Source organism: Eurypyga helias, unplaced genomic scaffold (assembly GCF_000690775.1).
Source record: "Eurypyga helias isolate BGI_N326 unplaced genomic scaffold, ASM69077v1 scaffold2763, whole genome shotgun sequence".
NCBI lineage: Eukaryota > Metazoa > Chordata > Aves > Eurypygiformes > Eurypygidae > Eurypyga > Eurypyga helias.
Window position 1 is genome coordinate 5,428 of NW_010240358.1, and position 27,412 is coordinate 32,839.

The window sequence follows — 27,412 nt, forward strand, 5'->3', positions numbered from 1 at the left end:
GTCTTGACTGACCAGCTGTCCTGTGCTCTTTTGAACTTCTGCATCCCGGGTGAGCCTGCCTGCCAGTTCCCTAGAGAAGCCATGCTTGGCTCTCCTGCGCTCCAGTGTTGTTTTGTTTGCTATCCTCACTTCCCTTTGCCTTCCTGCCACATGTACGTGCTTACTGTTGACAACTGTGAGTTGCCACAACAGGGTCAAGGGCTGTTTGCAAATAAAGGGTAGGTTTGGTCACGTTCTAGGTGGGGACCTTATGTATGTGGATTGCTTATCTGGAAGGAATGTCTGCTTTTGATAATAAATCTCTCTGGTTCTCAAGTTTTTAATAACCCATAGCCTCAGTCAGTGTTTTAAAACCTTTATTTCTAAGTAGGAAGACTTTCATGCAATATATTTTATCTAATACTGCAATATTAACTTTTTTTCACCATTGAAATGTCTCTTTATCAGATTACCTATTTCAGTCTGTGGTATTATAACAAGCAGAATCAGCGCAGATGGGTAGATTTGGACAAGCCTCTGAAAAAGCAGCTGGACAAATATGCCTTGGAACCAACTGTGTATTTTGGAGTAGTGTTCTATGTGCCTACTGTTTCTCAGCTTCAGCAGGGGATTACCAGGTAAAGTTCATACAAGTGCCTGTGATTTTGTTTTCAGCATACTGAAATGTATGGTTTACTTAAAAATTGCCAGTTTTCCTCTCCCCCACCTCTATAGACATGGAAATTGTTAATTTTGGGCAGAATTTTTGTTCAGACTGTGTTTATTTTCCTTTCAAATATTTAAAATATGTGATAAACAAACAACTAACTGTTTGGGAATCTGTTTGGGAATCTGTTCAAACCTGTTTTCAATAATAGGCACCCTCAGACTTCTAATTGTTGCAGTCTCTTCATGTTTCTCTCTGTTTTTTGTTATGAAGAGCCGTATGTGCCTCTTGAGGACGTCTGTCCCACGCAAAGTACACGTGGATTTTTATTAAGCTACGCTTTATTTTGCTTTCAGTACAACACATTGGTAATAATACAGGCTAAGGTTCAGCTTGTGATTTTTTTTTTGTGTATCACTGGGCAGTGAAGATGGGTGTTAGCTTAGATATCATATATCCATTTCTACTGCATCTGGGGAACATCACATAAGTGGTGCTGACTGCAAGGGGAAAAGGAAAATTGAACATATATACTGGCCAGTTACTCCTATGAGCCTATACATTGGCTTCTACTGTCTTAATGTGTATAGTTGTTCTGATTTAATTACTATTTTTAACAGGCAAATGAGTATAAAAACCTGTAACTGGATTACCATCCTGTATTTGTTAGTTCAGAAATATACGTTTTCATTAATTAACCCATTTAAGCTGGTAACTTCCAAGTTGGCTCTATTTTAAATGGGGAGTTGAATGAGGTGATTATTTGGAGGTCCTTTCCAGATTAATTTATTCTGTGGCTACATGAAACTGTCTGTATATACTCTGGTGCTAAATACCTCGCCAGAGCCTTTTCCCGCTACCTTTGGTGTGAAAGCTTTTCAGGGAGGTAAGCCTCTTGCAGGCAATGGTGCTGTAATGTATTACTAAGTTCCTGGCAGCTTTTATGTGTCATTTCTGTAAGATTATTTTCTTTCTGAGAACTCTGAAGTTTTGGTCTTTTTCTCAGCAATTTTACTGCCTTAAAAAGTAATTTTAGTTGTCGGTCTTTTTTCTTCCCTTTTTTTTTTTTTCCCCAATAAGTCTGGTTTAGGTTCTGTGCTTGTTGGTGTACTAGGATGTATTAGAGTAAGATAAATGTCATGGTGTTGCATTGGATAGTTAATTTGCCTGAAAAACCTTGAATATTCTTCTCTGGCATTTGTTTAAAGAATATGATGTTTATGCTGGAACTTTAACAGCAATTTTGTAGCGCGCTGCCACGTAGAAAGCAGCAATTTATGTGCCAACTTTATACTCGAGTCCTAGTAGTACTTGCTTTGATGTACAATAGTGAGAGTCTGGATTAGTTTCAGAAATCTGCACTTTTTTCCAAGCCTTTTCAATATAGATGAGATTGAGCATATTTAAGCAAATCATATGTTTAATGTATACCAGGAAATGGAAATGTCATAGACAAAAGAGATGGTATTTGTACTGTCATGAGGTAGTGTCCTTCGTCTGTATGTTTACAGCAGTTCTGAGGAAAGAGCTTACATTCTGCTGCTTGACTGGGAAGATCTATTTCCCCAGATGCCTTGATATGCACTGGCTTTCTCCTTTCCTTTTTTTAAGGCCTGGGTTTAGTCCCAGTTTAGCTGTTCTCGTGTGTGTTGTATAAAGATGTTATCTACTATTACATGGCATACTGCTTTTTGGTAGTAGAATCCAGGAGAGTCTAAACAATATTTATAAAATGTCATTGTGTTTAACAGGCTGTTAAATAGTAAGGGAAGAGAGCCATCTTTTAGCCTGATGAAAATTTGTGTGGCGTTTACCTGAATTCTCTAGGTACTGAATTAATTGCGTCCATGTTCTTAGCATTAAGCCTTACTTCACAAGAGTTAACCTACAATGTGAGAAAGTTAAGCAGCTTTTAAAACTAGACTTACAGAAGACAAATGCCCTTCTTGGCAAAGTCTGTGTAGCTATAATGGCATTTTTGAGTTTTTAGGTGTTTTGGGCTCTAGATAGAGCACTGCATTGGGTGGCTGAAAGGGGCAGAAGAATTCAAGAAAATGTGGTTCAGATTGTGGACAAATGGCACATGCAACTACTACTAGTTGTACAAGAGATGACCCACAAAAAGTTCAGATTAAAGAAAAAAACCTCTGGTGCCTTGAAAGTGAGGAAAAAATTTTCTCAGAAGCTGTAATGCAGAAATGAAAGTCATTATTGTGACTGGAGGGATGTGAAATGTATCTGCTGGAAGAGAATGCAGCAATACAGCAGCAGTGACCTGAACATTGTAAAGAGGAGAGAGTAAGAATATTAAGAAAGGAAGAGGTAAAAAATTAAAATTATGAGGAATGGTAGTAGATAGAAATTGTGGAGATTCTTTAAGAGGTAGCAGTTCTGCAGGGATATGTGGAGGCTAAGGGAGAAGTTAACAAAGATTATGAAATAGTGGGTCTGAATGAGAAAGACTCCCCTCCACACAAGCTGGGGAATGCAGAGAAGAATAGAAAATGTGGGTGCATTCATCTGCACTTTCTTTAAGCTGAGAAGCCCATGTTAGCTTTTTCTTTTTTTCCCATGTAGGTATCAGTATTACTTGCAATTAAAGAAAGATATCTTGGAGGGCAACATTCCTTGCACACTGGAACAAGCAATACATCTGGCTGGTTTAGCTGTTCAGGGTAAGTAAAGTAATTGTGCCAATTAGCTAATGTTGCGTTAGAAACTTTGGTGATGCATTTTCTATTGCATGTTTCCTGTTTATTGTTCAAAGACTCAATTCAGTAAGTTGTGGAAGACTTGCACAACTTCATCATATGGGCTGAGGAGGGGGAACTGTGGGGTCAGCTGCCCCAGACTTGCTGGTACTTCTGTGCAGTCCTTAGAGGTGTACCTGGGTATCTCACATGTATTTTCAGGAGTTGGGTTTGAATTGGAGTTCCTTAGGGGGCAAAGGCTTTGGTCCTCTGCTTATATCGACAGACCCTTCAGCTGTTTATGTTAATGACTCTTTATTCTGACATGGTCACAAGAGAAAGAGATGTTTTAATAAATAAGCGAATTTGAATGTACAGTGGTACTTGTATCTCCACTCTTTCTCCCAAACATTGTAATACCTAAGATTATTTCAAGTTAGTATGCAAGATTGTTAACAATTCCTATGTTCAAACCACTCCTGAAGACCCACTTCTGTGATACCTACATGAAAGTGGCTGATTTATTTTTCCTAACTGGGATCAGATGGGATAGAGCATACACCAAGGAACCACCAGTCCTAAGTCTGTCTGCACTGACCATGGCTGGTATTCCCTGCTGACATGCTTGCTCCATCTTAGATATCTCAAAAGAGAAGTTTTTAATGGCAACAGCTTTGTTTAGTGTGTTTGTATATTCCTTCATAGTGAATGCTGCCCCAGTGTATGTAACAGCAATTGTAAATCTGACAAAATTGACAGGGACTTAAAATCTTTGGCAGTACATACCACTTAAGGTTGTTTGGTCTTTTTTTTAATTATATGTGTTGGTAGTATCGTATCAAAGACGACGATTATGTTTTTAGAAAATGTGTTTCCCAGTGGAGTAGGGTGAATGATGTTAGTGCTTTGTTTATGTAACAGTGAATCTGTTTAATCCAAGCCAGGATTTAATGGTCTTCAGCTGACAAAATTGCGCTTTGTTACTTCCATTTCCTTGGACAGTGTAAATGTCTCTCTGCTCAGTGAGTTGTTTATAGAAATCTTTCAATATAATCCTCTTTCCAGATGGAAAATATTTATTCTTTTAGCTTTCACATTCCTTTTTCAGTGCTGTATAAGAGAGAAACTGTATGTGTTGATAACAGGGTGAAAAAACATCTTGGGGAAAAAAAGCAGGTTCTAAATTAATGTGCTCTGATGACTGAAGTAGCTTATTCAGTCATCGGTAGGTTAGTTGGTGGTAGGTTAGTTAATTTTAGCTGGTTCTGAGCGAACAGAAGCAGTTACTTGCTGTTTCAAGTGTACTGGTTTCAAGAATGAGCCGTATTTGAAATGATTACAGCCGGCTAATTCTAAACACTGCTCTGTCTCAAGTGCTCTGTCCGTGTAGCCCATCAGAAGTCCTCCCCTTTCGTCATAAATAACTTGCATATTAATTGTTAATGCCTAATACAAATGTGGTTCCTAAATGTGTCTGTACTATTATGGATGAGAATCTGTGGTAATGTAAATAGGGTCTGTATACTGGGGATTGTGTGTATATTTTTGGGAGCAGCTGTTCCCTACAGACTGTTTCACAGTTTCTCCTACGAGACTGGCACATAACTTTTCCAGTTTAGACTTTCTAATTTCTCTTCTTTGAAACGTTGGCTAGTTTTTTCTGGGCAACAAAAAAAGAGGCAAATTCCTTAGCATGGCCTTTGGCATCATGTAAAATCAAATCTCTTACAAAGTCCCTTCTGAGCATGCCCGAGTCTGGGAAGGCTTCTAGGTCACACTTTCTGCATGTCTGGGTGCAGGGAGCTGTAGAAGGCTTGGGAGCCGAAGGGTGCTCCGGCTGCTCTGGGCAGTGTTTGACTCCCGCTCCAAGTTAGAGCAGTCTGCCAGCACAGTACTGCAAGTAATTAAGTATCTGCCAGGAGGGAGTAAAGAAGATGGAGCCAGACTCTTCTCAGGCAATGGGCACAAATTGAAATACAGGGGATTTCATCTAAGCATAGTAAGTTTTGTGTTGTGAGAGTGGTGAGATGCTGGAATAGCTTGCCTGGGGAAGTTGTAGCATCTCCATTGTCTGTATTCAAAACTTGACCAGAGAAGGCTTTGAGACAATCTGCTGTGGCTGACCCTGCTTAGGGCTAGATCTCCAGAGGCCCCTTCCAACCTCATCCTGTGATCAAAAATCCAACCAACCAAACCCCAAGGAACTAAGGAATTTGGAGCAACACTCTGATTGTTTTATCATTTCTTCTCCTGTCCTATCCGCAAGGAGTGCTGTCAATTTTGCCGAACAAGGTAAAAAGATGGGATGTGGTTTTACTTTTCCTCTTCTTAAACATTACTGGTTAGTTTGTTCCGTTGTTTTACTTTCAGATCATAGTTCAATAGGATGGAGATTTGCTACTTGGAGATCGTCCTGCAATTAATCGGGTATTGAATAATTTTGTTACAAATGTTTGAATCCAAGAAATTTTTTATTTTTTAGCTGATTTTGGAGACTATGATCAGTATGAATCTCAGGAGTTTCTACAAAGATTTGCTTTGTTTCCAGTGGTAAGTACTTAGTTTAAAATGATACATTTAAATATTTCCTTATATTGGTAAATACAAGTCATTACTAAAGACTCCATGTCCCATCTATCTTACTGCTCCCTGGACTGTCAAATTCAGTAAAGGTTTTCTTTGAGACAGAAGTGAGATATGATACATTATATTTCATGGAAGCAAAGATGTTGCAAGATCTCTTCAATTTTATGGTGTGTCACACTGAAAAGAAGGTTGGGGTGGAGATGGGAAAATGAGTAAAACTACTTCAAAACAGTGTTTGTGATTTTTTGTTTGCATGTTACAGCATCTGAGCTCCAAGAATAGAGTGGGGGGGTTGGTTTGCTTATGTAAAGAAACTACAGCCATTTAATTTTGTAGAATTTTATTGTATTTCATTCTGTAAATGCTGTCTTACCTTAAGGGCTGGCTGCAAGAAGAAAAAATCCTGGAAGAAGCGACACAGAAAGTTGCCTTACTACATCAGAAGTACAGGTAACATTTCTAAACCTCTTTTGCTTAATTTCAGTGTGATTGCTTCAGTAGGTGAGGGAGTTGGGAGTCTGAGAAGACAGTTGGATTAATTTTGCCTCCCATTTAAATGCATTTTTCACTGATACATCTGCATTAAAACTACAAGAAGTTTTGCTGAATAAAAGTGAAAAAAGAACAGCATGACCACTAAAATTCACAAAATTAACAAAAAATAAATGAGAGGATTCTGCTTTGAAAATTAAGAATACAGAAGACAAATAATGTGACTTCACCTGTATAATGTTTCTGAAACTTGTTTATATGAAGTTGTGACCCCAGTAAGGATGTTTCTTGATAAACAACATTGGTGGATACCAAGGGCAGTAGAAATGTAGAGACAGTCACTGTGCCAGAATCTTGTGATCTTAAAGAAGAGCTAGCTAAGATGCAGTAGTCCAAGATAAACGAAAGCTAAGTTCTCTGTTGTCAGTTCATCAGTGAAAAATGTTTGTGACTATGTGAGTAATACTGATTATTTTATCCTATATTATTTTAAAACAACAGTTTGGAAATTTCAAATCCATTTGTCTTTGAAATGCTTTTGTAACAAGATTGCATGGTTAAGGTTCAGCAAAGAAAACTTAATCTGCATGACATTAGGAAAAAGTGGAGAAACAGACTGATGACTAAAAAAGTATTGAGAGACATAAGAATGAGCATTACAGAATTTTGCAGGTAGAGATTAACTGAGGTAGGTAGGGAAACACAAGCTTTTAATCCCTGGAACACTACTGCAAGTCTGAGAAAACTGTCTTTGCCAGTTGGTCTGATTAAAAAAACCCAAAACCTTTACTTACAGATCTTCTCCTTTCCATGTTTTCAAACCATTACAGTTAACACTCTGTCAGCATTCAGAAAATGAGACTCTTTCCTGAAATGTGACATGTCAGTCTTCATATTGGTCCTAAACATGCATAACTGCAATAGGAGAAATTCGGGTCTTGAACACGTGTGCCAGAATAATCATTCTTATAAAGTGAGAAAACGTGGTGACAGTGATGGGTTTGAGGAATGTGATAATTGTCTGCCATTAGCAGAGATGATAATTTTAACAGGGTTTTGTTGCCATTTACCCCTAGATATGCCTGAAAGAAAAAACTTAACTAGAATCAAAGTGTAAAGACCATTACAAATGAAACCAGCATGATTTGATGGTTGCCTGGATTGGGGATGTCCTGGGGGATGTCTAGGTTGTCTTGGGGATGCTTTTCAAGCTTTGACAGTGTCAGTCAGAGTGAAAACAAGATAATATTTTGTTATTGATGGTGCTAGCTGATCATTGTTTTCGTTTGTAGAGGCCTTACTCCTCCTGATGCGGAAATGTTATATATGCAAGAAGTAGAGAGAATGGAGGGCTATGGTGAAGAGACCTATCCTGCAAAGGTAAACAGGGCTTGGATCTGTGTCTCAGTTGCTTTTTTCCTTTATGTAAAAAGGATTACTTCCTGCTAGAAATAATTAAAACCCAAAAGCCACACTATCCCTCTTCTCTCTCAGAACTGTAAATATAGTTGCTTCTCATGTAACTTTGCTTTCAAAGATTTTTTTTCTGTAGTTGCATAATTTTTTACAATTTCTTACAGGACAGCCAAGGAAGTGACATATTCATTGGAGCGTGTCTTGATGGTATCTTTGTGAAACACAAAAATGGTCGTCCTCCTGTTGTATTTAGGTTAGTATGGTTCTTTCTTAAAATAGCTTTGTGCATTTCACATTTTATGTGTGTTCCTCAGTAGCTTGTGTTCCACACTTTGCAAAGTCCAGGTAGATGATGTCGGCTGCTTTTCCCTTATCTGCCAACACCGTAACCCCATGGTAGGCAGGCAGCATTTGTCAGGCACTACTTGTCCTTAGTGAAGCTGTGTGCGCTGTCCCCAGTCACCCCCTTATTTTCCAAGCGCCATAGCATAGTTTCTGGGAGGATGATCTTGTCGGGCACAGAGGTGAGACTGACAGGCCTGTAGTTCCCCAAGTCTTCCGTTTTTTCACTTTTTAAAAATGAGGATTATGTTTCCCCTTTTCCAGTCAGTGGGAACTTCGCTGGACTGCCACAACTTCTCAGGTATGATGGGTAATGGCTTAGCAACTTCATTTGCCAGTACCCTCAAGACCCTTGGATGCATCTTGTCAGGTCCCATGGATTTGTGCACCTGCAGGTTCATTAGATGGTCTCAAACATACTCTTCCCCTACAATGGCCAGTTCACCATTCTCCCAGTGCCTGCCTTTTGCCTTCTTTGACTTCAACAGTGTGGCTTGAGCACTTGCTGGTGACAACTGAGGCAAAAGAGTCGTTGAGTACCTCAGCCTTCTCCATAGCCCAGCTAACCAGGGCCCACCTTTTCCCTGGTCTTCCTTTTATCGCCACTGTACCTGTAGAAGTTTTTCTTGTTGCCCTTGCTTGGACTATTTCTCTGTATTCCTCCCAGGCTACCCGTCCCAGCTTCTGCCCACTGTAGGCTTCCTGTTTGGGTTTGTCCTTGTTCATCCACGCAGGCCTCCTGGTGTTCTTGCCTGAATTTCTCTGGCCACATGGCTCCTGAGCTTGGAGGAAGTGGTCCTTGAATATTAACCAGCTTTCTTGGGCCCCTCTTCCCTCCAGGGCTTTATCCCAGGGTATTCTGCTAAGTAGATCCCTGAAGAGGCCAGAGTCTGCTCTCAGGAAGCCCAGGGTAGGGAGCTTGCTGTGCACCTTCCTCGCCTCCTTAAGGATCTCAAACTCCACCATTCCATAGTTGCTGCAGGCAAGGCTGTTCTTGAGCTTCACATTCCTCACCAGCCCCTCCCTGTTGGTGAGAACAAGGTCCAGCATGGCACCCCTCCCTCGGAGAAGGAATTTATCATTAACACATTCCAGGAATCTCCTGGATCGCTTGTGCCCTGCAGTGTTTTCCCTCCAGCAGATATGGAGGTGGTTGAAGTCCCCGATGAAGACCAAGGCTTGTGAGTGTGAGGCTGCTCCTGTACCTGTCTATAGAGGGCCTGCAGTGTAGATTTCTTTTGTTGTTGTTGGAATGTGTGCTTTGCTTTCATGGAGTCAGTAGATTATGATTTTACTGATAACTAGAGTTATCTAAATTAGATGGTGTTTTTAAAAGAATAATTGAAGGAATTTCAAGTGGAAGACACGTAATAAACTTATTACTGTATGTGTCGTGCATCTTGAAGAGATTGGGAAGTCACCAACATATTTTCCTTTCAGCAGTCATTTAATGGATAGGGAAGTGATGGCCTGCAACTTGTTCAGATGGATTGAGAAACTTTCTATGTGTCCTAGGTTCTTCATCCATAGTCTTGGCGATGGTTCTGTTCTCCAGTTGCACTTTCTGTGGTTTGTCAGTCAGAGCTTGGCAGTCATGTTCTGTCCCTTTTGTCTGCAGGTGGCATGATATTGCCAACATGTCCCACAACAAATCCTTTTTTGCGTTAGAGCTGGCAAACAAAGAAGAGACAATCCAGTTCCAAACTGTGAGTAGATTTTTCCTTTTATGTTTTCTGTAAGGCTTCAGTAAATAAAACCGTAATTTGACTGCGTATTTAACTCAATGGATAAATACTACTTTGTATACAGTTGGAAGATGTTAAATACCTGAATGAGGCAAAAGTAATAATACTGTCTCTGGCTAGCTTTCTGCGCGAAGGTGTTAAAAGTCTGACCCTTTATGTTGATTATATTTACAAGTTTGACTGAAGCGGCCATGGATTTTTTTCATCTATCCCAGTAAAACTTCTAGCATGTTTGTTTGACCTTTAAAATCTGGGGCATTTGAAGACAAACATGGTCTTAGAGCTTTGCTGGAATGGGCCACAGCATTGCTTGCACAATTCATTTTATGTAGCATCTACCAGTTGCCTGTGTCAGGAGTGCAGCTGTTGATAATTTTATGGCATGATATATATATATACACGCACACACTGTAAATTATGTTAGTGTTACAGCTCACAAGTGTCTTCAACAAAAAGCTTCTACTTTCAACTTTCATAAATCTCATAAAATTATTATGCTAGAGTGCATGTTCAGGCCTGCAAAGTACAGCTTTAGGGAAAACCTGGTGACAGGCAGGAAGGTACAATGAAACAAAATCGGTCAATGCTAATATAATCTTTAAAATTTCAGTGGCTTGTCTGAAAGCACATAAAGGGTATGCATATCGTATGTGGCTAATTTGCAAATTCTGTTATTTTTTTTTGGCAGGAAGATATGGAAACAGCAAAATATGTGTGGAGGATGTGTGTGGCTAGGCACAAATTTTACAGAATAAATAAATGCAGCCTGTAAGTAGAATACATCAGCACAACCCTTGGTGCTCTTGAAGCTTCTATTGGGAAGTGAAATCTTTCCTAACCTCTATAATGATTTTCAATAACCTTCTTACTGTCCTTTTTAGATGGTAGCAATTAATGACTTGGGGGTTTTTTCTTGATCTTTTTTGAGAAAATACTTATCACCAGTTTCTCAAAAATGTTTTGCTTTATAGCAGAGGACACTGAAATCTTACCATAAGCGGTAGTGTTTGGCCCCTGCTGCTGGATCTCGGTGCTGTGGCAGACTTCAGTTGCTCTGGGGGGCTGCTGTTGCTAGAATGTTTGTGAGCTACTGGAATCACTGGGGTTTTGGCCTGGGTTAGGGTGAACTGCTCTAAAAGGACATACAGGCCTTTAAAAGGGCGGGAAGTGTATGTGAAGCACTCGTGAAATGTGCTGGATTGGCAGCTGAGAGGTATGTGGTCCTTTGGATATCCGTGGAATCCATGTAGCTCAAGTAGCACCAGTGCAAAGTAAATTTAATACAATTGATCAAATTAAATTTAAATGGGCTGGTCTCCAACTTGTATATGAAGGGCTGGAATTTGAGCTACTCCACTGGAACAGCTTTCCTTCACTTAAGTTACTTCAGTCAAAGACTAGAGATTTAGACCCAGTGAATAATCTGCCATAAAAAAGCTTGATTCCTAAATGTTCCATTCCTCTTCTTTGTACACGAGAAGATAGCTATGGAGGAGTTGGCCAAAAATTTGCTGAGGCTGGTGGAAAGGTAATGAAATATTTTGTACTGCAGATGACACGCAAGTGTGTCTTGGAAGAGTGAGATTCATTTGGAATGGGGTAGACCTCATACCTCTAAGCTTGTAAACCTGGCTGCCTTTTGAGAGGGGTAAGAAATACTGGTAGAAGTAGGGCATTTGTGGGACTTGTGCATTGCCACCTGAATAATGTCAGTTCTATAGTTCTGTATTGAATGTCAGTCTGTAGGGTTAGTTATTTTAACCCTTACCTCACCACGTGTTTTTATTAATAGTTAAAGTCCTCAAAAAACCTTTTCTGATATCTCTAAGATTCCCTGTCATCTGGTCCTGCTGCTGCAAACTCTTATGCATGCCTGTATTGAGTTCAGGTGGTTTTTTTCTTTATCTGTGCATACCTTGTCTTTAGAGACGCCCTGGACTCTCCACCTGAGGAGGGCTCTCAGAAATCTTCCCTCATTCTTTCCCTTCCACGCTTTCCAATCCTTTCTCGTCCTTCGCTTCCCAAAGGGTGAGCTGAAAAATCATCTTTCTTTCTGAAATCTGTCAGTTCCTGTATTTGTATTATTGTCCTGTCTTTTCACCTCTGTCTTGCTGCAAGATGCAGAGTACAGGTGCACTGTAGGGTGAGGAAAAAGGAGCTTAAGGTTTCTGAACTTGGAGACAGTCTAGCAAACTGTGAATGTTTATTAAAAGGATGGGATTTTATATTGGGTTCAAATTTGGAACTAGTCCCCAGTTACTCTGCTGCTTTTTCTGCCCTGCTGCAGTGCTTCAGGGATGTCTCCTTCTTATGCTCCACAGAAAAGAGGCAAAGAAATAACTGAGGTGTCTTGATTTTGTGATTCTGCTCACACTGCCTGCGATGGTGGTTTTTGTTTTGAGACTGGTGGGAGGACTGTTCAACACAGGGCCTGGCTCCAGGAAATGCAGAGTGATTTTGAACTGAACTTGGGAGCACATTCCAAGGTTTGAAACAGGTCTTGGTGGTGTTAAGAATCATTCCTCACCGTAACATTTCTCCTGTAGACAAACCCAGCCGGTTACCGTGAATCCTGTTAGAAGGCGGTCTTCATCCAGGATGTCTATGGTAAGGAAAGCAAATAGTGGTATATTTGCATTTTTATGGATTTCAGTTGGCTTTGAATGAGACATCAGTTTCCTTCAGTGAAATGAAATGAGCAGTGAAAAAGAGGAGTCCAGTACGTGAAGAACTGTTTCTGACTTGTAGAAAAAACTGCCATGTAATAGCTGAATAATGAAATTAAAATAATGCAATGAAAAATATTTTAAACACTTCAGGTTTTAGTTTGATTGCTTTGTCTCTGGGACACTCATCTAGGAGACTTTCCTACATGTCAGACAGCAAAATAGTCTTGGGTTGGTGGTGTGGGGTTCTGGTTTTGTTTCCTTTTTAAAAATTATTTCTTGTATAGCCTCACAGGAGAAATGTACATCACAGATTTAGTGAAGTGGTTTAAGACTAAGGCTTTGTGTGTATTATACACTATATTTTATACATTATATACAAAAAATCTTCAAGATTTATTTTAAAAATAGATGAGTTCTTAACTAACAATAAGATGCTTGCTTTCTTAGCCCAAGCCTCAGCCTTATATGATGCCTCCACCGCCTCAGCTGCATTACAATGGTCATTATACTGAACCATATGCATCCTCCCAAGGTAAGTTCATCAAATCCAAGGCCACACTACACAACTTTAGAAGGTAAAAGCTATAATACGCATTTATAGCTACTTTAGCTAGAGCTGAATAAATTCATAGGGTGAACATGGGATAGGATTGTACTACAACACTCACTGAAGTGCTTGCTGCTACTCTAGGCATATAGCTAATTTGAATTAGAATCACGGAAGTGTTTTAGGTAGGAAAAGACCTTTAAGGTTATACAGTCCAACTTTTAACCTGGCACTGCCAAGTCTACCACTAAACCATGTCCTTAACCACCACATCTACAGGTCTTTTCAATACCTCCTGGGATGGTGCCTCAACCACTTCCCTGGGCAGCTCGGTCCAATGCTTATCAACCATTTTGGTGAAGAAATTTCTCTTAATATCCAATCTAAACCTCCCCTGGTGCAACTTGAGGCTTTTTCTTGTTGTTCACTTGTCACTTGGGAGAAGAGACCAACACCCACCTCCCTGCAACCTCCTTTCAGGTAGCTGTAGAGAGTGATAAGGTCTCCCCTGAGCCTGCTCTTCTCCAGGTTAAACACTCCCAGCTCCCTCAGCCGCTCCTCCTCCGTATCCTCTGCCATGGGATATGAACAAATTTAGCTATGATAGCATACACAGCAACTGTAGACTGTGGTCCCTTGTGTGAGTTTAAGCTGAACGTAGCTTCTTTGGTTTGTGTACCAAACTGGTACCTTATGGCATTATGAGACCCTTGTCAATACTGATTTTAATAGCCGCAAAGAGTAACTGAGGCTGCAGACAATTCAGACAATTTAAACATAAATAAATAAAAAAATCTAAACGCAGGATGCAGGAAGAGAGAAGTTTCTCTCTGAGTTCCCTGGACTGCAGCGTGGTGGAGAATTCCAAAGCTGAGGAAGTCTGCAAGTTACGGAATTGGTATACATGTGATTGGAAAAAGGAAATAAAATAGCCCAAGCAAACACTAATTAGAATTTGCAAGGAATGCACACTCCTAAGCAGCGTACAGTGGATACAGTGGAGTCACGGCTGGTTTCTTTTCTTTTTTTTTTTTTTTTTTAATTGTTAAATGCTGTGTCTTTAATTAACAAAGTTGCTGACCTGAAGGGCTCCATCTAATCTTTTATAAAGTTGCCTCAGTTTTGATAGGGATTTTCCGGTTCTACAACTCACTTGGATAACAAAAGTACTCTAACTGGTCAGAGAATAAGCACACTTTCTAACCTAATAGTTACACAAGTATTCATGATGGAACAGGTATATACATTCAGAATGTAGTGAATTCTTTGCAATATAGCGTTGGAATTATTGCTGGATACTTGCTACTGCACACGTCCTATTTTTGAACAATTATTTTCACAAACAATTTTTGATTGTCAGAAAATTCATTACCATAGACGTGGCAATTATTTTGGTGACCCTGAAGAGTTAAGTCATGAAAAGTAATTGAATCAAGTACTGAATTGTTCTCTTCTGGAGTGTGGCAAATTGTACATCCAGTGAATTAATCGTTAAATGTATATTTGATGTATAAACTGTTAGATCACTTTCTTCACCTGTCTGAGTGGGCACATGTTAACAAGCACATTATATATGGTGGTGGCTTGAACTGTCCCCAGAATTTCTGGAGAAGAGTTAGTTTGATTTTATTTCTTTTTTAAAAGGGTCTTGTGGTACTGTATCTACTTCAAGGCCTGAGGGGGAAGAAGAGGAGTGAGAAGGGTTTCATTTGGTTGTTGTGGGGGTGTTTTTAAGTTTCTGGTGCTTTTTTGTTTGTGGGCGCTGTTTTGGTTTTGTTTAAACAGATCTCATTAGATTAGATTAGTGCACACCCTGGTATAGACGTTCTTTCTTTCAATTGGTGTGGTTTAAGATTGATAGGATTTTGTTTAACTTCGACTGAAACTTAGAAACCTGTCCTAAACAGAAAGAAGCCGTTCTTACACGGAAACAACATTTTCCACTAGGAATCTGTGCCAGCTCAATGAACGTAATGCATTATTCTGGCATGCGTACCTCAGGTATCAACACTAACGGAAAAGCTGGGGTTGGTTTTTTCCTTCCCATTTCAACACAGAGCTCAGAATAACCGAGATTTTGAAAATCTCAAACACTGGTTAGCTTCACCTGAATAGAGGGTCTATTTGTTTGATGTCTTAGACATGGAGACTGTTCTTTACTTTCAGATAACCTCTTTGTGGGCAATCAGAATGGATACTACTGTCACTCTCAGACCAGCTTGGATAGAGCCCCTCACGACTACAGTGGCCGGATCCGCAACGGTAGTGTCTATAGTGCACATAGCACAAACTCCTTGAACAATCCACAGCATTACTTGCAGCCGTCCCCCATGTCCTCCAACCCAAGCATTACTGGAAGCGATGTCCTCAGAACTGATTATGTGCCATCACACAGACACAGTGCGCTAATACCACCTTCTTATCGGCCCACACCGGACTATGAAACGGTGATGAGACAGCTCAACAGGGGAATGGTGCACACAGATAGGCAGAGCCATTCAATGAGAAACCTGAACATCAGCAATTCGTATGCTTACAGCAGGCCCGATGCCTTAGTTTACAGTCAACCTGAAATACGAGAACATGCTCACTTTGCTTCCCCGCAATCTAACCATTATCCATTTAACCTGAACTACAGTTTTCACAGCCAATCTCCCTATCCCTATCCTGCAGAAAAGCGCCCAGTTGTTGGGGCAGTCAGTGTGCCCGAGCTGACCAATGTGCAGCTCCAGGCTCAGGACTATCCAGCACCGAATATAATGAAGACCCAAGTCTATCGACCACCTCCCCCATACCCCTACCCAAGACCTGCAAATAGCACTCCAGACCTCTCACGACATATCTACATTAGCAACAGCAATCCAGATCTTATCACGAGGCGAGTGCACCATTCTGTCCAGACATTTCAGGAAGACAGCCTGCCAGTGGCACATTCTCTTCAGGAAGTCAGTGAGCCTCTAACATCGGCACGCCACGCTCAGCTGCAGAAGAGGAACAGTATTGAAATAGCAGGCTTGGCTCCCAGCTTTGAAGGAATAAGAATTAAAGAAAGGACCATGTCAGCTTCTGCAGCAGATGTGGCTCTTCCAAGAGTTATCTCAGAAGGGTCACAGCCCAACATTCTGATGGAGAGAACAAAGCAAAAAGAAAGTGAGCAAGAAGAAGGTGTGAATTGTGATCATAAGAAAACCCTTTCAGATGCCACCATGCTGATTCACAGCAGTGAGGAAGAAGAAGAATTTGAAGAAGAAAACAAGGCTGGTATGAGTCTTTCTCCTCTCCCTGAAGATCAAACCCAACTTTCATCTGTTATGGGTGGTTATTCTCATGATTCAGTACTGAACTACCCTTACAGCTCTGTTGCTTCATCTGCTGGCCCTTTGCATATTCTGGAGCCTAAATTACATATTACAGAGACAGAAAAGCGAATGAAAGATGTCAGCCCCCTGCATTTACTAGTAGAAAGCCAGGCGCAGAGAAGAGGGGAAGGACTGCTTACTCCATCGATGTCGGAATCTGATCTTACGACATCAGGGAGATACAGAGTAAGGAAAGATCCGGTCAAGAAGAGACCCGTGTCCGATCTTCTGTCTGGAAAGAAGAATATTGTGGAAGGCCTTCCCCCCCTAGGTGTAAGTGGATACTCTTCCTTTTCTTTCAGGTTGTTCTGTAGCAGGGGTTGTGTGGGGCTTTTGTTTAAGTCTGGGGTTTTTTAATCAACCGGAGGTGCTTTTAAAACATGTGAATGAAGAGCTGCCTTAAGCTTGACCTTTATTTTTCTGATTAACTTTGCTTAGCTGTCTTTTATCCCCTTCTTTACCATGTCTGAGTTCTGTTTGTGTAGTCCTCCCACACAAATCAGCTGTGCAGCCTCTGTCTGATACACCTAACCTGGCTAGCAACTGTAGAATGAGCTAATCTAAAGTTTGTTCTAGATTCCAAATTCTGCCCTACTTACCCTCATCTGTATCAGAAGTGACTCTTCCCATTCCACTACCAGTTTTCTAATCTTTCTCTCACTGAAAAGTCAGATCTACCTGAATGTTTACTTTTTTTGAGTTGTTCCCTTTCTTCTTCTGACCTAAGAGAGAGACCGGTCACGTTAGGCAATAAATTCTTGCCTTGCTTGCATTCTCTTCTTTCCCCCCTCCCTTCCCCTTTTTCTATCCTTTCCCTTTTGCCTTCTCTTCAAGCTGTTTTTACCCACTAAAGGTATTTCTTGCTTGCCATGTCTCTTTCGCCTACTCTGTTCTCATGGAACCATAAATACTGAACTGCCATAAATAGTTTCACCTTCCCTGTACTTCCCACCTCATAGAAGCATCAGGGTCTGTGTGGGACTGTACCGTTTCACTGGCACTCCTTGCCACTCATTTTGTTTTAAACTTTAGTTCCATTTTACTTAGTCTGTGGCATATTTTGGGTGCTAATGGAGGAAGAGCATTTTTATTATTATGTTGCCTTTTAAAATTGTTGTTAACTCTGCCTGCCTGAGTTAGCCTGAGTTAGCGTCAAGTAGTTTTCTGCACAAATTGGATTGCAGTGGGACTACCATGTAGCCTCTGCTGCTGTGGTAACTGTTCCAGCTGATGCTGCAAAAGCTACGTATTTAATTAGTTACTGCTCTCAGAATTTTTTGCCTGTCAGCTCTGCTATACATGCAGCTGAACACAGTGAAATGAACCCTCATCCGCTTCAATTCATGCTGTAATTGTGCACGTTTTCCTAAAACTCCTTCCTCCTGTTTGTTATGTGGGTATAGGAAAGCAGGTGAATCCTTTTTCCTTGTGTTCACATTTAGATAGTCACTTGGTATCTTGTTCTCCAAAAGACATGTTTTCAGTGTCTACCAAGATCATACCCTGCTTTTTCCTTCTGATAGCTATGTCAGTGCTCAAGTCAACCTTCAAAATGCAACTGATACGAAAACTTTTCACTGCAAGTGTTCAGTAAAATACTTTTGAGTTCTGTAACATTTAAGAGTGCCATTGCATAATAGAGAATATTACATTTCTGTAGTTAGTACTGAGATGAATATCCTGGTAACAAAGCTGCCCCTACCATGTTTGCACATTTTGCTTTTCAGTGAACTCCTGCTGTTGTATTTGTGTTCACTTCACTTCTAAATGGGTCTCATCCTCTTAGCTTTGTCTTCCTATTCCTTACCACCATTCCTTACTACCTTTTGAATGCAGTGATTACCATTCAGGCAGCATATGCACTCACAGTTTCAGTGTATTTCTGTTAACAACCAAACTGAGCAACTGCAGGAAGGATGAAGTTTTGTCTTACACTTTTGAAAAGAATCATTTGAATTTATGCTTTCATAAAAATCCCCCTTTGGTATTTTTTTCAAATAACGAATGGTAACTTCAGTAATTTAAATTCTTAGCCAGGTTCAGGGCTTAGACTTCTCTGCAGTTCTATGTTCATGTTTTCTGTGTGCAGTTTGTTGCAAACTTAGTCAAACATTTAACTATATCCAAATATCTTAAGGGTATCTGCTCATTATGATGCCTGGTTCTGGGAATTAAAATGCCTGCAAACTGAATAGTCTAGTAAGGAATAAATTTTTATGTATTTGTGGGGCTGGAAAGTTATTTCGGTTCTGTCCAAGAATGTTAATTACCCAGAGCTGTCACCTCACACTTCAGTTGTGAGCTTTGTAGGGAACAATATTTGGCATTCTCATGCAGTTTCATTAACCTGTGTGGAATGAAGACAGACCTGTGTAGTGTCCTTGGAGGAATGTAGTCCCACCACCCTAATCTCTCACTGCAGTGCTTATCAAAAAAAAAGGTCAGAGCTGTTTGCAGAAGCGGTCAAAGAAGTATCCTTTGCTTTATTGAACTCCTCTGGTTTCTGCTTTATAACTTCACCTGATACTTAAGAATATTTGCAAGTTTTAGCTTATCTTTCTTGCAGGGTATGAAAAAGAATAAGAATGATGCAAAAAAAATAGGGCCTCTAAAGCTAGCTGCCCTGAATGGACTAGCTTTGACTCGAATGCCTCTGCCAGATGAGGGGAAGGAAGAATCAACAAGAGCCACAAATGATGAACGGGTATGTTGAAGTTTCTCAATGCTTGATTTCTTTTTTACACTAGGGATTTTTTTTCAAAACGAAATGCATATTGATGGTGCTTTGTGTTGACTTGAACATGCCACAGATTCAAAGCAACTCAATACTGATAATAGAAACAAAATGAAGAATGAGACTTCTGATTGATAAGTATTGGGTGTAACTCAGATTTTTTTTCTTTAAGGTTTAAGATGACAGTGATTCAGATTATGGTTTACGCTTTGAACATAGAGGAAGCAAATTAACTGGTATCTACTAATACATTTTTGTGCCAAGTCTTTCTGTTTTCTCTCTTAATTTTTTTGTTTTCCAGACTGAAAATGTATGAAAATCAAAATTCTGAGCGTGAGATTGAATTTAGTTGTAATTACTAACAATTTATATACAATTTTTACAACAAATTTTGTACTTACATTGCATCCCCAGGGTACAGCTTTTGTAGATTGTATTTATCTGTTTTCCTCAGGTGGATCCCTGAAAATATAGATGGAACTTGCGTGATCTGCAGAAATTTTAAATTCAGTAAAAGATCTCAGATCACTGAGAGGACATCACGTTCTAGAATTTGAGGATCATTCTTTGAGAAATATATGACTCCATCTGCTTGTGACAGGGTGAACACCATCAGTAAATGTACTTCAGCCTGCCTCATATACTGTTAAATAGGTGCAGGAAAGTGGAATACAGTCAATATCCAGCCTGAACAGTGCTGTCATCTGACCAGGGAGCAACTAGATACACCAAGGTCTACAGTGATGATTTTCATTCTGCGACCAGTGGTCTCTTTAGAGTCTGGTTCTGAGCATGGGTGGGCATCCTCAGCTGCAGACCCCCTCTAGCTCAGTTTGTTGACAGTCACTGGGCAGAGGTTAGAGCCCGAAGGAGCAGTCCTGCTTTTGCCAGCTGTAGTTTTAAGGAACAGGCCAAGAAAATTAATTGCAAGTCACACAGCAGAAATTCAGTCTGGGAGTCTGAAGGCTTGGAGCAAGATTCATAGGAGAGAGATTTGACTTTCCATTTCAACACAACTGAACTTCTTTTTGAACTATATATACGCTCTTTCAAGATGGGGAGGGACAGAAATGAACACTGTTACTGAGATACAGTTCTGCATTTGGTACCTGTGTTGGTTATTTCCTCTTACAGCCATCATCCTTTCCTGGATTGACCTTTCTTTAATTCAGCCATATTATTATTCAGCTAGCTCTGCCCCAAGTGTTGATGTAAAAGAAGAATCCATGAATTCAAGTTTTGAAACAGACGTGTCGCCATACTTTCTCTTCAGGCAGTCATGCAGAGGCAGAACAGATACAATGAAGAGGGAGTAATTCCTAAAACAGTGGAGGAAAGGCAATGCAAAGCCAACATGTTACATGAAAAGAAGTCCGGACTGCAGATATTTTAGATGACTTTAAAGTTGATTCAATGCCTGTTTCATTGCTCAGCTTCATGTTGTTGTCAGTTTAAATGAGAGAATTCAGCCTAAAGATAATAAAGGAGTTTGTATGGTTGATGTATTGATGAGCCAATTGCGTGTGACTGAGGTTTTACACCTTCCTCAGCAACGTTTGGCACGGCGGTTATTTGATACAGGCCAATTTTCTGACCTGATACCACAGAACAGTTGCTGTGAGTGGCTGGGGACATGTGACATAGATGAAATTTTCTGGCTGAAATTTTACATATTATTCCTCTAATTATTGTTGGCAAAGAAACGCTGAAATTCCAGAAGTGTCTTATGATTTAGAAAGAACTTGGTTTAGAAAGAATAAATCAGAGGGATGGGGGAGGAGAAGGAGAAGCTTATTAGGTAAAACAGACTGAATTATACTCGTAGAAGAAAATCCTGGGTTTATACCTCAGCTGCAGCAAAAGGTTCTAGGAAGTCTGTGCTGCCATGTGCAGCTTAGTATCTTTAGCCTAAGAAAATGTGGAATATTCGTAGTCAGTTATTAGCTCACTGACTGAGGCAGATGTTTTGCTTTACGTTTTTGGAGTTTTTCTCCATCTCAGTGAGAGTTGACTGATTTTTTTTTTTTCTCCCCCCTCCCCCATTACAAGGTTAAAGGACACCTTTTCAAATGACATCATCTAATGTGCTATATTGAGCAGGAGGATTAATGGATGTTTCTTGTTCAGAGGTGTTTGAGGCAGTTTGTAATACAGCATCGCTGTCTGGTTTGGCGAAATACTTCTTTGCCCAACTGGGTTGTCTTTATAGAAACTATGAAGTAATTCTTTCATTCACCAGTGGTATCCACAGTCTTTGTGACCTAATGAAGTAGTGAAGGCTTCTTAGTTTTCACTTGAACAAAATTCCTGCTCGTTAGGGTTGCCTCTAATTTATTCTGGTATGCGTGTGAAAACATTAATGGCTGGAAAAGCATTGAAAAAGTATGTAGGAGAGGAAAAAAAAGGCATTTTATCATTCAGGATTTCTCTGTTAAAAGAGACTTGCCTCAGAATGTGATTCTGTATGGTTATCTGTGTCCTGTCTGGCCTCAGAATGTGACTCTGTATGGTTATCTGTGTCCTGTCTTTCAGTGTAAAGTTCTGGAGCAACGGTTAGAGCAGGGGATGGTGTTTACGGAATATGAGCGCATTCAGAAAAAAAGACTTATAGATGGTGAGTGCTCAATAGCTCGGCTTCCTGAAAATGCTGAAAGGAACCGGTTCCAGGACGTCCTTCCTTATGATGATACCAGAGTAGAGCTAGTCCCAACCAAAGAGAATAACACGGGTTACATCAATGCATCTCATATCAAGGTGAGAGAAATCTTTTCCAGTTCATGTGGTAACTCAGATTGGTTTGGCTGTCAGTTGTGGTGTGGTCAGATGAGTGAGAAGCCCTCCATCTCTCTCTTTCCCACTTCTTTCGGGAAGGGAGAAACTTGGTTTTCCTCACTACCTAGAAAAATGGAGGGTTAATTACTAGACAGGTGTTTAGCATGTCCCTTCTGTATTGATCTACTGTCTCCTTTCTCTCTTCGTCTCATCTGTGGATTGGTGCTAACAGAAGGCATATCCATTCTTCCCAAAGTTCAGAAGGCAAATAGCTTTGTTACCAACTGGGATCCTTTGCAATGCTCATGATATTTTTGAACTGCAGTGACAGTCCTTGTTATTTCTTCCTCTTCTGTACTCTCAGCCTAGACCCACAACAGGCAGTAAGCTAACTCCCAGCATAAGCTTTTTTGGGTGGTTAGAAAAACAGGTGGAGCCAGCGGGAAACCTGCTCCTTCATAATCTTCACTTGCCCCCTTCCCCCAGCCGTAGCTCTTTAAACTCTGTTTTTACAAGTGAAGAAGTTGCAGGGTGACCTCAAGAACATCAAGGCAGTTTGTTAATTTTCAGTGCATTTACCTGCTTGAAGTGCAACTACAGCTGGCTTCATGCTTTCTCTGAAAGCAGCCGAGATCGGCAAAGTAGCAGTTGCAGTTGTGTGGCAGCCTTTTTTTTTTTTTTTTTTCCCATAAATCTGCTTGTGCACTGCCATGGTACTATAGTTTCTATACTTTAACTCTTTCACACATGGTGAGTAACTCTTCTGTCCCTTCTAAAACAAGATAATACTTTTTGAGGAAGCATCAGCTAATTCTGGCGTTTTAGTGCATATAATAGCATTTACGGCACCAGGGTACGAAAGCTTCTCTAAACCTGAATTGGCAAAATACCTTAAATTCACAGAAGAGGAATACAATTTTATTTACTCGCCGTTACGTTATGCTGATGATGTAAGATACGGTGTGACAAGATGCAGCTAAAGCATGGGAGGCAGACGCAACTCACAAGGGGCTCCGACTTCTACAGCGTTGCGGTCTCTTCTCAGTTCGTGCATCTTCAGTGGCTGACTTAAGTGTTGGGGAAAGGGAGTTTTCAGTAATTACCTAATATCTGTCTTCTTGCAGATCTCTGTAGGCGGCATAGAGTGGGATTACATTGCTACACAGGGCCCTTTGCAGAATACGTGTCAGGATTTCTGGCAGATGATCTGGGAACAAGGGATTGCCATCATAGCTATGGTGACAGCAGAGGAAGTGAGTATAAACAGCTTCTCCCACAAATTCTGCAATGATTTTGTTACCATCTGTTAGAGGAAGGGGATCTTTGCTCCAACAAGAAGACGAAACAAAGATTAATTTCTAGTGACCCCTTTTGCCATTCTGTCTCATTTTCCTTGGCAGAAAGATGTAAATTTGCAAACTGTTTCCACTGTAAAGTTGGTTTACTCAGTGAGAAACCCTAACAACACTGTAGGAGTACCTAATAGAGGAGAGAGACAGTTGTTGGGGGAGCGTTGTGAGTGTTCTTATGTTTCTTGTTAAGCAAGTTGGTTTACTTTTAAGGAAAGTGGGCGAGAAAAAAGCTTCAGATACTGGCCACGTCTTGGTTCAAGACACAACACTGTTACGTATGGGAGATTTAAGATTACCACACGATTCCGCACCGACTCAGGCTGCTATGCGACTACGGGTTTGAAGATTAAACATCTTCTCACAGGACAGGAGAGAACAGTTTGGCATCTGCAGTATACCGACTGGCCAGAGCATGGCTGTCCAGAGGATTTAAAGGGATTTCTCTGTAAGTTGTATTTAATAGCTTTGTTTTGGGGTTGAGTTTTGGGGGCTTTTTCTTAATACTTCCTAAAATGGCTGCTATAAATGCGTTAACTTTTGATAAGTATGCCAAGCGTTTGCTGTAAAAGGTTTCTTCACACCAGCAAGAGATACTGAATTACTTTTTTGGCAGGAATATGCCTGCCAGTTTGTTAAAGTGACTGTTTATGTATAAAGCCAAGTATATAATTTACTAAAAGCTCATATAGACTAAACCATAATTGTATCGCGTACTACACGTTTGGGTATGTTCCAGCAGTATTGAGACGGCCTCGAGCCGCCTTTGGTGGGGAACAGGGGAACGAGACAAGGAAAGCCTTACACAGGTTAGATGATCTTTATAGATCCCTCTTGCTTCGGTTGGGATACGACTTGTGGTTTACAGAGCACATAATTTCCCGTCGTTTGTTCAACTACTTCTTTTCTGGTGGTTATACAGCATAGCATGGTTTATGGGGCTTCATTTCCTAAACGTATTGTTCTTGTCTTGTTGAAATTCGTAGCGTACTTGGAAGAGATACAGTCGGTGCGGCGCCATACGAACAGCACTGCGGATCCGAAAAACCCTAATCCTCCCGTACTGGTACACTGCAGTGCAGGTGTAGGACGAACAGGGGTGGTCATTCTGTCAGAGATCATGATCGCTTGCTTGGAACACAATGAGGTGATCTCCCTTTCTTTCTCGTGCTTTAAACAGTGTTAGGTAGTGGAAGAGTAAATAACCTGCCTAATAAATACTGTATGGCTGTTCTTCTGAGCTTTCCCAAGAGGTGGCCTTTGGAAGAGCCCTTACATCTATGGTTGAAAGAGCTCTTGGCAATTGAACAGAAGTTAATCATCTTCTAGAGCTGCCCACTTGCATACAGGGTACTGGAACGCTCATTTGCATTCTTGACTCCTTAAGATGTTGAGTCGCTGAGTGGAACAAGGTACGCCCTAGGCTACGAAGCATATTTCAGGATTTCATCCTGACTTTACCACTTTTACTTCATGCCTTAGTTTTAATGGATAATATTCAAGAACATGCTTTCTAGCCAGTCTCTGTGCTTGTTATTAAATATTTTGTTCCCAAGTATACTGTACCTGTAGTATCGGTCTCAGCAGAGGACAAAGAGGTAGTTTAATAGAATAAAATCTGGCCCTACCATATTTTAGCCAGAAGTGAACAGCTGTAAAGCATTTGTTAATAATGTAACATGCCAGCTGAGACTCAACAAACATGGTTTCATTGTGCATCCGTGTCCTAACACTGTGACAGACTTTTGCAGCCGTTAGATTAGTGAAGACCCGTACCACATGAGGCAGGCATGTTTAGCGTTTCCCAGATGAGAGGCAGGCATGGTCGGTGCTGTAGTGTAGTCCACACCGCAGGCCTGGGCAATGAGTTGCCAAAGCTGAAATTCCAGCAGCTGATTCTGCCCTTAAATCACCAGTACTGCTCTGAACCTCCTGCTGGGAAGGTGCAAACCAGTCATCTTGCTCCCCCGTCACTTGTAATGGTGTGTTCTCTTCCTCCAGATGATGGACATCCCACGAGTGCTGGACATGTTGAGACAGCAGAGGATGATGATGGTGCAGACTCTTTCACAGTACACTTTCGTCTATGGAGTGCTCATTCAGTTTCTCAAAAGTTCTAGACTCATATAATCCCTGCCACGTCCTAAGGGACACTGCAGGAGTTTACAGATAAAGAACATGACCGTTGTCCAGGCAGACCTGCTCTCGCTGGTGTCGTCCTCGTACAGTGAATCACGCAGTTACCTTTTAGGGCTGGTGTGTGACTGGAATGCGAGTCAGCGTAACAGTCCCTGCGAGGCAGGATCTTCGCTGGAATAAATTCTTCCCATGTTCACCTGCAGTCATATTAGGGAATTACTCTACCTGTACTGGTCTGTAGTACTTGCACATGTTCTTTAGAGTGGGAAAAGCGAGTATCTTACGCAATGGAATTACATGGCACAATTTTACTAACATTATGTTTAGAAACATAATTGTTAACTGTGCGAAAGCTAAAATCTGTAGATGCACGTGGGGTGAGAAAACTGCTCCGTGGGAATGTCAAGGTCTTATGCAGTTTCATTCTGCTTTCAATTTTATATTTGCATCTGTATTTTTTAAAATGAACTTCTGGTTTTCTCTGGTTTACTCAGCAAAATTAGCAGCTCTTAGGTATTTTAAGCTGTTGCTTTAAGGACAGTTATTTTTATATTCAGCATTTTTTAATTAAAAAAAAAAAGAACCAAACCAACAAAACCAAAACACCACAGCCCAAAACTTTTTAAACAGCATAATGTTTTCAGAGGAGAAGGCTGACTGCTTGAACTAGCTTTTGAGAAGTCATGCACAAAGTGCTCGGGGAAGCTATTGGCAGTTAGTTGTAGTGCCGTGTAAGAGAACTGGCAGTGAAAGATGATGTTAACTGTTCGTAACTTCCGTGCGAGTGGAGGCATGTTTGCCAGCCACAAGCAGGGGAAAAATATGATCTACAAGGTTATTGGAAACAAATGAATGAGAGAAAGTTCATATTCAGTATTACTCATATTTAGAGGACAGTTTGATTTTACTGGCTGAAATCAAAGTGGATGCAAATGTTTTAAATAACAGAGCAAAAAAAAAAATGCTTATGTAGTTAAACATAGAAACTATAATCATGCATTGTTTCACATGGTAATATGCCATTACTAACCTGTTATTGTAGGAAGAGCCTTTTAAGTTGATGAAGTGAGAGAACCAGAACTGGAGTAAGAAAGTGCAGAGTGCTGAAATGGAAATGATCATATGAAACATAATGGAGGAGGTGTGGCAGCCATGATTGCTGGTTCACACTGTGCAGAGGTGACCATTAGAAGTGTATGCTCCCAGGCAAGGAAGCCTTTCGAGCACTGGATGTTTCTGTAGAATCCCGCAGACTATTTTGGCAGGACTAGAACGGATTTTGCTAACGCTGTGCGGCGTTGCAGTGAGGAATATCCACAGAAGCCGTTTGAGAAGACCTGTGGAATGTAAGCGCTCTTAGAGGTTATGCTGGAGATGGGGGTATTTCAGTGTCTGTGTGGGTGGCTGAGTCATGGGCTGCGGCATGGGTCTGCATGACTCCTACCTTTGGTACTTTCCATTTTGTCCCGTGGGTCTGGTCGAACGACGGTATCCCTAAATAATCCTCTGTCTGTGGTTTTCACATGGGGACAGTGTGGTTTTACCTGCCTTTTCAAGTGCTTTGAGATGCTGAGTTGGAAGTCCCTATTCAAAAGTGAGCTCTTAGTTCGTAGGTATCTGGTTTAATTTAAAAAAACCCTTTGGTAGACCAGTCTGCATGCATCTCTCGGTGTCTGTCTCCCTTGATACCTGCTTAGCGAAATGAAATGAGGCTGAAAGTAATTTTTATTACTGGTGAGATTATGCTGGTTTTCCGAGCTGTAACAGGGGCTTGGAAACTATTCTGAATCACTAAAACCCCTTCAAAATAATAGTTGTCTCCCAAAACGTTAATGAAGAGTAATAAATAGGTTGCCTCAGTTTTCTCTGTAATCTACTTTCACAAGGAAAAACTCGTGGTCCAAATGACATTGTGCTAGTATGTAA

At 40.7% G+C, this 27,412-nt stretch overlaps 1 protein-coding gene across 1 annotated transcript; it reads left to right on the forward strand.

Annotated features, from left to right (window-relative positions):
- Positions 1-447: 447 nt before the first annotated feature.
- Positions 448-25,608, forward strand: PTPN21 (protein tyrosine phosphatase, non-receptor type 21; the record flags this gene model as incomplete). The annotated part of the gene is made up of 18 exons (XM_010148407.1): positions 448-617; positions 3,224-3,321; positions 5,819-5,886; positions 6,302-6,372; positions 7,707-7,794; positions 7,995-8,083; positions 9,791-9,878; positions 10,606-10,685; positions 11,844-11,945; positions 12,464-12,524; positions 13,034-13,118; positions 15,300-16,765; positions 19,059-19,196; positions 21,759-21,980; positions 23,123-23,251; positions 23,561-23,795; positions 24,334-24,494; positions 25,349-25,608. Coding segments are annotated over 18 exons (3,480 nt in total), but the record flags the coding sequence as incomplete, so codon positions are not given.
- Positions 25,609-27,412: the final 1,804 nt, after the last annotated feature.